General features: G+C 41.8%; 1 protein-coding gene across 1 annotated transcript in view; it reads right to left on the bottom strand.

The window, feature by feature from the left end:
- Positions 1 to 12,038, bottom strand: part of LOC139416093 (phospholipid-transporting ATPase ABCA1-like) — a 240,692-nt gene that overhangs the window by 192,820 nt on the left and 35,834 nt on the right. The window contains exons 10-11 of the mRNA XM_071164364.1: positions 3,653 to 3,792; positions 2,730 to 2,846 (exon numbers count right to left, since the gene is read on the bottom strand). Coding sequence (XP_071020465.1) covers positions 2,730 to 2,846; positions 3,653 to 3,792 — 257 coding nt within the window. The remainder of the gene's footprint in view (positions 1 to 2,729; positions 2,847 to 3,652; positions 3,793 to 12,038) is intronic.

Consider the following 12,038-nt stretch of genomic DNA (forward strand, 5'->3'; position numbering starts at 1 on the left):
GGCACCTAAAGGACTCTCAGACCATGAGAAAAAAGATTCTCTGGTCTGATATAACCAAGATTGAACTCTTTAGCCTGAATGCCAAGCATCACTTCTAGAGGAAACCTGGCACCATCCCTACGGTGAAGCATGGTGGTGGCCGCATCATGCTGTGGGGATGTTTTACAGCTGGAGGGACTCGGAGACTAGTCAGGTTCGAGGGAAAGATAAATGGAGCAAAGTACAGGGAGATCTTTGATGATAACATGGTCCAGAGCACTCAGGACCTCAGACTGGAGTGAAGGTTCACCTTCCAACAGGACAATGACCCTAAGCACACAGCCAAGACAACAGGAGTGGCTTCGGGACAAGTCTCTGAATGTCCTTGAGTGGCCCAGCCAGACCTGAAAATAGCTGTGCAGTGACGCTGCCCATCCAAACTGACAGAGCTTGAGAGGATCTGCAGAGAAGAATGGGAGAAACTGCCCCAAAACAGGTGTGCCAAGCTCGCTGCCAAAGGTGCTTTAACAAAGTACTGAGTAAAGGGTTTGAATAGTTATGTAAACGTGATAATTCAGTTTTGTATTTTTTATACATTTGCTAACATTTCTTAAAACCCGTTTTTGCTTGTCATTATGGGGTACAAATACAATTTAATCAATTTTACAATAAGGCTGTAACATAACAAAATGTGGAAAAGGTCAAGGGGTCTGAATACATTATAAACACACTGTATATCAGTGGCTGTTGGTGCAGTTTAAAAACCTCTTAATTAAGGATCCACTACTTTTTTTCAATTTTCACCTAAAATGACATACCCAAATCTAACTGCTTGCAGCTCAGTCCCTGAAGCAAGGATATGCATAGTGCAAAGTTTTAGACTGAGCCAATGAACCATTGCATTTCTGCTCAAAATGTTGTATCAAGACTACCCAAATGTGCCTAATTAGTTTATTAATAACTTTTCATGTTCAAAACTGTGCACTCTCCTCAAACAATAGCATGGTATTATTTCACTATAATAGCTACTGTAAATTGAACAGTGCAGTTAGATTAATAAGAATGTAAGTTTTCGGCCAATATCAGATATGTCTATGTCCTGGGAAATGTTCTTGTCACTTACAACCTCATGCTAATCGCATTAGCCTACGTTAGCTCAACATCCCGCAGGGGACCCACCGATCCTGAAGAAGTTTTAAGATGAGGGAGGACGGTCATTTTTTTAATGAGCATGGCCTTATTTTTACCACAGCATATTGGATGACTGCCATTCATATTCCATTCAGGCAGCTCAATGTAACATCGATAGGTCTAGGCTACAACATGATATTCACATTTTCCCTATACCCAATCATGAAGTTGCTAGAACCTAGCTTAGGAAAAGATTACAACGTAGGTGCACAGGTCGAGATAAATTTGAGTAATCAAGGTAACAGACATTGACACATGCAAAACATGCCTGCATCTAGCTGATTTAGAGTGTAATCATTAGTCCAACAGTTGAAAACAAGATTTTAATGGCTAAATTCAGGTATGTTTATCCCCATTTTGGTCCATTTGCTTCCGTTTAAGAAACAGTTTTCAACAGAATTGGCGGAATGAATCACACGTAAACACGGTTCAATTTCATAGCAGCCACATACAAATGTGATCCCTTTGATCATTGAATAATTATTTTTTGCATCTACACACTCTCCTCCTCTCACCTTTTCCCTTCGCTTGTGGACTTCAGTGCACAACACATCAGCTGCCTGTGACCAGGTGAAAAAAACCTTTCCAAGCCAATCCTTCATATCATAACCGCTAAACACAACCTACATTGTTGTAACCATATTAACTAACGTCATAGTCAACGTAGCTACTAGAACTAACGTGTTAGTAAATACGCTACAATCATGTAGTACAGTCAGCAAGCAGTTTAGCAGTTACACTGGCAGGCACCGGTTGCAATAAATTAATGAAACCAAAAGTTTACCTTGACTTAGAAGAGTTCCAGTATTTGATAGCCATAGCCAGCTAGCTAACATAGCATCACTCTCTGTTTGAGCCGGGTGTTTGAGTAGGCTAAACATCCGCTAGTTAAGTACTCACATGTTATGCACTGTAATACTAGCAAGCTGTAGCTTATGCTTTCAGTATTAGATTAATTCTCTGATCCTTTGATTGGGTGGACAACATGTTGCAAGAGCTCTGGTAGGGTGGAGGATGTCCTCATAATTACTGTGTAAGTCTATGGAAGGGGGTGAGAACTACGAGCGTCCTTGGTTTTGTATTGTATTTTGTAAGTCAATTTACTTAGAGGAGGATGGAAACTAGCTGTGCTACGGCTACACCATGGTGCTACCTTACAGAGTGCTGTTGAGGCTACTGTAGACCTTCATTGCAAAACAGTGGTTAAACCAATTATTTGGTGACGTGAATATATTTAGTATAGTTTTTTAATGTTTCACTACTTTAAAATAAAATATGAAATTCACTGAGGAGGATGGTCTTCCCCTTCTTCCTCTGAGGAGCCTCCACAGATGGTTATTGACATTAAAGCTCTTTTCAACTAGATTTAACACATAAAAACATCTGTTATTTTCATTTTCTCACCTACTTTAACATTAGATAAATCACCATAGATAAGACAGTGATACTCATGTATGACAAGTCATTCATCCTTGTCTAACATCTGTCACATGTAAATCAGCTCTACGATGTAGTACATCAGGTTTCCATGTTTCTGTTGAAGGAGTCATAAATCTTACCCGCAGTGCACTGACTTGGGGGCCATTTTGAAAGTAGTTCCAACCACGTGGTTCAAAATCCTCCCAAGCTTCCAACAACTCTTTCAACATGGCCAATGCGTTGAAAGTACTATTTGCCTGAAACAAGAAAAAGAGATAGTGTGGTGATTAAAATATGGAAAATTACATCTCTAACCCTACTCCATTTGAAGGCATTCACACTGTGCTATCAAATTTATTTCGCAGCCAATCTGACCTTGAGAACACACTGCGTCTTCATATTTTCACCTATCCCCCGGGGAGACTGATTTGATTTCTACCCCCGTTGTGACTAATGCAAACAGGGTTATTTACACCCAAGCACTGAGATGTAAACAATTGGGCTGCTAAGGGTGTGAAGACGGGCCCCTATGGCAAGACTGAGCCACTCGCTGTGAAGTCGGTGGATCTACTAAGACATTATCTTACTAGATATTCTTCACATCCAATTCCCCACAGCTTCTCACCATTGGTTTGTTTTGTTTATGCAGTTTCAAAATTATGTTAATTACGGGAGAAACGTCATGAAAAATAGATTATATCCCCTGAGTGTGTTCCCTATTTCCTCTCCCTGGCTCTTTCTTTGCGGTTTCTGGAGAGGGGTTCATAGCGTGTATCGTCACGTTTTGATTTACCAGCTCATCTAAATGCCTCGTCTTGGTATGATTCGTGAAGTGAAAATATGCAATTAGATACAATCGCAAACATTTTAATTATTCAAGCTATTTACGTCGGCACCCAAAGTCAATGTCCCCAACACTGTTATGAGTGTTGGGATCACAGAGTCCACATTCTTGCAGACATCCATTTTCTTTCAGTCTACTTGACTGACTTCAATTCAAATTGACACCAACCCTGGCAGACATGTGATGTGCATACAATATGAGTTTCTCCTTTGTTTTTACCTCTTTCACCATTAGTCTAGTTGCAGGTGTGTCAGGGGTGTAGAGGATCTTCCCTTGGATTAGGGGCCGAAATGTCCTCCAAACAATACGTAGGCCAGGAGTTCCCTCAAGAGTGTCAATCAGTACTTTGCAGAAGGCACCTGGTGAGAGAGAAACATCTATTGTTCCTTCAAAAGCATGTGTAAATACACCTGTTAGCGACTTAGAAATTGAGAAAAGCAACAGATAAAAACTGTACAGATATCTGTCTGAATGAGTACATGGAGCAAACCGCCAAAATATAACACAAGATAAATTAATAATGTCTTGATGATAATAGACATAAATGTGGCATCTCATTTTTGGACCACATTTAATCCATCTGTTACAATCAAAGTTACCATCAAAATAAAAGTTTGTTAATCTGTTGTGTTTCAGGGTTAGAAACAGAAGATTTAGGTTGCATCCTAAATGGCACCCTATTCCCTATAGTGGAATACTTTTGACCAGAGCCCTATGGGTACAAATAGAGACCATAGATTCCCAGAAATCACATCAAACCCTCACGCCACTGCTGAGAAAATAAACGGTAGTCTTCACATGCTTAATAATGGAAGTAGCAGGCGATATGACAACCGGTCAAGTTGACACTTTTCACTATGTGGAGGATTTATTGCAATTCCGACACTTCAAAGACTCAATTATTTTGTGTCGAACGACTCCATTAATGTGTAGCTAATAACACAATGGCTGGGGAGAGAGGAAGGAAGGGAGCAAGATATTTATATAGCAGTCCAGCACAGCTGAATACACACAGTAGGAGTTGGGAGCCAGGAGTGCTCAACACTGAGGGAGAAAACAAGTCAATATGCTCAGCTGCAGTGGGATCATTATTAATTTATCCAATCTGCCAATGTGAATATTGCCAGGTCGGTTGGAGCGCTGTGTAGGTTACACAGGACGATAGATCTGAGGGAATAGCAGGGTGAAAGATGCTGCAACCACCACTTGTTTGTGTTCTGTAGGGTGGGAGGATGTGTCTGACTGTCCTGTAAAGCGTCTCTGTTTATCGGTATGGCTGTCTGCTTGCTTGCCTGCATATATTTGTCTGTCTGCCTGCCTACTGTACATGTCTCTATATCTGTGTCTCTGTTTCTGTCTGCCTCTATGTGTCGCTGTGTCTTTGTCTAACTGTCTGTACTTTTGTGTGTGTCTTTTAGTCCGTCTGGCTGGGCTCAGGTGCGTAGGTCTATACTTGGCTCGTCATCTCGACTCAAAAGCCTCTTCCACCTCTTCTATCACAGTGCTCCCTTAACCGCTGGCTACCTGTCCCCCGTAAAAGATTTGTGGAAATTTTGAGTGCAGGAAGTGTGATAAATGTTAGCCTTTTGCCTTGCGGCCCTCCCTTCTAAGGTGCTCCGGGGAAACTCTGTCGAGTGCTAATGGCCGCCCTCACTCCGGCCAGCTGTTTCCCCTGACCACACGTAATTTCCTATAATCATATCGCTTAGACAGGCAGTACACAGCATCACATGGTTTAGAGCTCTCCGTTCAATAAATATTGATATCAGGATGAATCTCTTCCACCCATTCTTATTCGTATGAATATTTAGCTCCCCCAAAACTGTGACATATTCTTACCAAAGGTGTCTGATTTATCACACAATGGTGGCAGTGAGGAACTGAATCCATATTTTACACAGGGAGCTGCAGCCAAGTAATTGCTCGGAGCCTCTAGTCAGCCCCTCATCATACCTGGCAAATTTAATACATTAGCGTTCCGCACAGTGCAGAAATAAGACTCTCTCACACACACGCATACATTTTACTCTGCACACGTACACACACACAGTCACACGCCTACCTATCGTGGCTAACACACACATCACTCACTTAGACTGCACCTCTTCCAACATTCAAATAGAACTCTCCAGAATGTCATTCAAACAGGACTTTCTCTTAAGTGAAAGGCATACAATATTCCTTTCATCACTCACACACAGATACACACATACTATTTGTGCAGACACACACATACACACACAAATTCACATGAACATCTACAAACAATGCTCTACTGCAACTTCTACATCCAACTAAGGGCAATCAATGGTCAATTGGGCCGACCAACCAGTGCTCCCGCACATTGGCTAACCGGGCTATCTGCATTGTGTCTCACCCACCACCTGCCAACCCCTCTTTTATGCTACTGCCACTCTGTTCATCATAGATGCATAGTCACTTTAAGCATATCTACATGTACATACTACCTCAATCAGCCTGACTAACCTGTGTCTGTATGTAGCCTCGCTACTTTTATAGCCACGCTACTGTATATAGCCTGTCTTTCTACTGTTGTCTTATTTCTTTACTTGCCTATTGTTCACCTAATACCTTTTTTGCACCATTGGTTAGAGCCTGTGAGTAAGCATTTCACTGTAAGGTCTACACACCTGTTGTATTCGGCGCACGTGACAAATAAACTTTGATTTGAGTGTTTTACAATCATGTCAGTTTACAAGAGCCTCCCTGTAGAAAAATAAATAATATATATATATATATATATATATATATATATATATATATATATATATATATATATATATACAGTACCAGTCAAAAGTTTGGACACACCTACTCATTCAAGGGTTTTTATTTATTTTTACTATTTTCTACATTGTAGAATAATAGTGAAGAGATCAAAACTATGAAATAACACATATGGAATCATGTAGTAACCAAAAAAGTGTTAAACAAATCAAAATATATTTTATATTCCTCAAAGTAGCCACCCTTTGCCTTGATGACAGCTTTGCAAACTCTTGGCATTCTCTCAACCAAATCCATGAGGAATATTTTTCCAACAGTCTTGAAGGAGTTCCCACATATGCTGAGCACTTGTTGGCTGCTATTCCGTCACTTTGCGTTCCAACTCATCCCAAATCATCTCAATTGGGTTGAGGTCGGGGATTGTGGAGGCCAGGTCATCTGATGCAGCACTCCTTTACTCTCCTTATTAGTCAAATAGCCCTTACACAGCCTGGAGATGTGTTTTTTGGGTCATTGTCCTGTTGAAAAACAAAACATAGTCCCACTAAGTACAAACCAGATGGGATGGCGTAACACTGCAGAATGCTGTGGTAGCCATGCTGGTTAAGTGTGCCTTGAATTCTAAATAAATCACTGACAGTGTCACCAGAAAAGCACCCCCACACCTCATCCTCCATGCTTCATGGTGGGAACAACACATGCAGAGATCATCCGTTCACTTACTCTGCGCCTCACAAAGACACGGAGGTTGGAACCAAACAGCTCTAATTTGGACTCATCAGACCAGATTTCCACTGGTCTAGTGTACATTGCTTGTGTTTCTTGGCCAAGCCAGTCTGTTCTTCTTATTGGTGTCCTTTAGTAGTGGTTTGTTTGCAGCAATTCGACCATGAAGGCCTGTTTCACTCAGTCTCCTCTGAACAGTTGATGTTGAGATGTGTCTGTTGAACTCTGTGAAGCATTCATTTGGGCTGCAATCTGAGGTGCATTTAAGTCTAATGAACGTGTCCTCTGCAGCAGAGGTAACTCTGGGTCTTCCTTTCCTGTGGCGGTCCTCATGAGAGACAGTTTCATCATAGCGCTTGATGGTTTTTGCGACTGCAGTTGAAAAAAACGTGACATTTTCTGGATTGATTGACATTCATGTCTTAAAAATATGATGGACTGTCGTTTCTCGTTGCTTTTTTGAGCTGTTCTTGCCATAATATGGACTTGGTCTTTTACTTTTATTTTCTGTAATTCACCCCTATCTTGTCACAACACAACTGATTGCCTCAAACACATTAAGAAGGAAATAAATTCCACTAATGAACTTCTAACAAGGCACAACTGTTAATTGAAATGCATTCCAGGTGACTACCTCATGAAGCTGGTTGAGAGAATGCCAAGAGTGTTCAAAGCTGTCATCAAGGCAAAGGGTGGCTACTTTGAAGTATCTCAAATTTGTTTCAATTTGTTTTGGTTACTACATGATTCCATGTGTGTTATTTAATAGTGTTGATGTCTTCACTTTTATTCTACAATGTAGAAAATAGTACAAATACAACAAAAAAACTTTGAATGAGTAGGTGTGTCCAAACTTTTGACTGGATATACACTACCGTTCAAAAGTTGGGCGTCACTTAGAAATGTCCTTGTTTTTGAAAGAAAAACAAAAAATGTTGTCCATTAAAATAACATCAAATTGATCAGAAATACAGAGTAGACATTGTTAATGCTGTAAATGACTCTAGTATCATATAGTTCTAACAATGAACTTATCCTAAAGAAAATGTTGGGAAACCGGGCCCAGGACTCTAAAACCCTGTTCCTGGAGAGCTACCATCCTGAAAATATTTAACTCTAAGCCTAATCTAGTGCATCTGATTCTACTAAATAGTTGGTTGATCAGCTGAATCAGGTTAATTACGACTGGGGTTGGATTGAAGACCTACAGGAAGGTACAGTAGTTCTACAGGAACAGGGTTGGAAAGAACTGCCATGGGCTCTATCCATCATACATGTCAATGCCCTATACACACCATTTTCTCTATTATATGTGATTCCCCAGCACAGTTGGGAGTGTAAACAATCGATCCAAAGGGCTCATTTCTCCTTTGTGGGAGGCCATCTTAAAAAATGTTTAACAAGTGTTTACTTCCACAGACAGCAGTTTACTACCCTGTTTTTTTCTTTAATGACGCTATAGGATGGTGCCTAATCCCAACATAAATTAATTTGGGAGGGGTAAATTATTTTACCAAGAAACTTTGATAGCCGTTTATTGTTTCTATTTTAGTTTTCCTCAGAGTCCACTTTGAGTCTTGCAAAAGAGACGTACTGTATATTGGTTATTGTAAAAGAGACGTGTATTCCCATACTCATGTACTGTACAGAGCACTAAAAAGAAGCAAGTTAAGCTATTAGCATGCAGACAGAGGTGTTGGCACTCATTTCAAATGGCTGCTGCATTGTTTTACTCATTTGTAGTGGCACCAGAACACAAATCCACTTTAGGGTGTACACTTTATTCCATGGAAAAACCAAACAGATTCAAATAAACATCCTGTGGATCCTCAAACTAACAGGCAATTAATGGAACAGGATAGAGCAGCCCCTAATTAGTACAATCCGAAAGACATTACACTTGAGAAATTGTGCTCAGTGGTAAGCGGAGGGACAAACACATTTGTGTAATGAGGAACTCAGCACTGTAAATAAACAGGTTGACTTGACAGGTCACATCCCTGGTAAGTTTTAAGATTCTCTCATTTTTTACTTTGGCGTCTCCTGGCCTCAGAAAACTTTTGCACTCTGTAAATAATCTATGAATATCTTAGCAGCCGACTATTTGTCAGGCTGAACAGACAAGGGCTCGGCTGCATTTTAAAACATGACCATTTGTTGGAAAACAGAGGCAGAAAAAACGGGCTACATATTTATTAAATGTCATTGGGAATAGCAACGGTATGTGTATGCCTAGCTGGTTACTGTTATACTAAATGGATGTTTTGTCATTGGAGGAAGCATATTGAAGCCCATTTCCCAGAACAATACTTCAGTGATCAGGGGAATCATACAGGTCCCACATGACAAATATGACCTTTGAAGCATTCATGAATGTCATTTCTAAACATGGTAGAGTGCCATGTCTGAGCTGTGTATACATTACCCAACATTGCTGTTTGACTGCTAAATGGATCCAAGACCACATAATAAGCCCTTTGCACAATAATAATAATAATAATAATAATAATAATAATAATATGCTATTCCAATCATTATTTAACATTTTCAGAAACTGTTGTACAGCACAATTCCTTAAACAGTAAGACAAAATTTACACATTAAAGAAACCTCCTTGGACTGTTCAAAACTGATGTTATCATTCTAGGAACATAGTACTAACACTGTAAGAACATTTAGGGGGGCCTCCCAAGTGGCGCAGTGCTAGCTTGCCACTAGAGATTCTGGGTTCGAGTCCAGGCTCTGTCGCAGCCGGCCGCAACCGGGAGACCCATGGGGAGGCGCACAATTGGCCCAGCGTCGTCCGGGCAACGGGAGGGTTTGGCCAGCAGGGATGTCCTTGTCCCATCGTGCACTAGCGACTCCTGTGGCGTGCCGGGCGCAGTGCACATTGACATGGTCGGCAGGTGTACGATGTTTCCTCCAACACATTGGTGCGGTTGGCTTCCGGATTAAGTGGGCATTGTGTCAAGAAGCAGTGCGGCTTGGGTGGGTTGTGTTTCGGAGGACGCATGGCTCTCGACCTTCGCCTCTCCCGAGTCTATGGGAGTTGCAGCGATGAGACAAAACTGTAACTACCAAATGGATACCATGAAATTGTGGACAAAAAGTGGGAGCGATGGCAAACTTGATTTCTCAGCTCACCTCCAATTCCTTCGAAATGTGTTATTTTGTGTTGAGATTGAAGTATTACTAACAACCTTGTAACATGTACAAAGGTGGGGTCAAATGAAAAGATGGTGAAGAAGAAATTTAGGGAAACTGAGGACCTCTGTATAGAGCTCCACGACACCATTTGCAGGCCTCGAGACAGGCTATGGTGGAACAACATCGCAGCCTGGATGCTATTGTTACCTCAGCCGTGGAAAAGGCTGTGGACAACATTCTGACACCAAAGATTGCAGCTTTTCGTCGGACGGGGCCACAGTGTCTCCCGACTTCTCCTGTCTCAGCCTCCAGTATTTTCTGCTGCAATAGTTTATGTCTTGGGGGGCTAGGGTCAGTCTGTTAAATCTGGAGTATTTCTCCTGTCTTATCCAGTGTCCTGTGTGAATTTAAGTATGCTTTCTCTAAATCTCTCTTTCTTTCTTTCTTTCTTTCTTTCTTTCTTTCTTTCTCTCTCTCTCTCTCTCTCTCTGAGGACCTGAGCCCTAGGACCATGCCTCAGGACTACCTTGCCTGATGACTCCTTGCTGTCCCCAGTCCACCTGGTTGTGCTGCTGCTCCAGTTTCAACTGTTCTGCCTAAGGCTATGGAGCCCTGACCTGTTCACCGGGCGTGCTATCTGCCCCAGACCTGCTTTTTTCAACTCTTTAGAGACAGCAGGAGCGGTATAGATACTCTGAATGATCGGCTATGAAAAGCCAACTGACATTTACTCCTGAGGTGCTGACCTGTTGCACCCTCGACAACCACTCGGATTATTATTATTTGACCCTGCTGGTCATCTATGAACATTTGAACATCTTGGCCATGTTCTGTTATAATCTCCACCCGGCACAGCCAGAAGAGGACTGGCCACCCCTCATAGCCTGGTTCTTCTCTAGGTTGCTTCCTAGGTTCTGGCATTTCTAGGGAGTATTTCCTAGCCACTATGCTTCTACACCTGCATTGCTTGCTGTTTGGGGTTTTAGGCTGGGTTTCTGTTCAGTACTTTGTGACATCAGCTGATGTAAGAAGGGGTTTATAAATACATTTGATTGATTGCAGGTCCTGGTGACTAAAGCCAATAATTCAGTTAATGCTTTGGCCGTGGAAGGCTTGAGCAAGTCTCTTAAACAGACCGAGGGGAAATACGACCAGCTTCACTCCAAGGTGTATTCAGCAAAGGCATCGGGTCTGAGCGGTCCAGAACCCTGATCGTTAATCTGCTTGATCACACTGACCACCAGGCTATCCTGCAAGGTGCATGGACCGTTTTCCCCATTATGCACAAACACCAACATCTGTAGTTCTTTCTGGATTACAGTGCAGAGACCACAAAGAAGAGAACTGCATTCACTCCGGTAAAGTAGAAGACGGCGCTTGGTCTACAGATATGTCTGCAGTATCTTGCACTCCTTAAGCTAACGCATGGAGGCAACAGGATTATCTTCAACTCACTCAGGGAGGCAGAGGATTTTCTCTGATCAACTTTCGAGGCAAAAGGTACTTCGAACCCAGGCCGCAGTGCCAATCCAGACTTGGATCGCGGAGAAGACAAAGTTGCACAGGAGATGGACATCTCTTCACCCCGGGATAGAGCGGTAGCCACTGTGTTGCGGCTGACTAGCTTGCTATCTAGCTAGGTCCTTGAATTGTTTATCTATTTTTAGTAGACATTAACTAACCTTAGCTACAGCTCTGTGCTTCACAGAACCGAGTTTACGAATTAACTGGCGTGGCGAGTAGTTTTGTTGTGAGGACTTTACTGAACCGTTTCTTCCGAACTGAAAGAACACATTGGATTTGTTTTTTAGATAAAGGCAAGCAACTTGTCTGTTACTGTTAATGGTAGGGGGAGTAGTTGGCTGGCCGGCTAGCTAGTGAAACTATCAAGAAACACAACAGTAGTTCAGGAGGAAGACTGCGATGACATGTATGGATGATTTACAACCCATTCTCAGATTGGATAATTCATGTAGCTACTGTA

Source organism: Oncorhynchus clarkii, chromosome 9, assembly GCF_045791955.1.
Source record: "Oncorhynchus clarkii lewisi isolate Uvic-CL-2024 chromosome 9, UVic_Ocla_1.0, whole genome shotgun sequence".
Taxonomy (NCBI): Eukaryota; Metazoa; Chordata; class Actinopteri; order Salmoniformes; family Salmonidae; genus Oncorhynchus; species Oncorhynchus clarkii.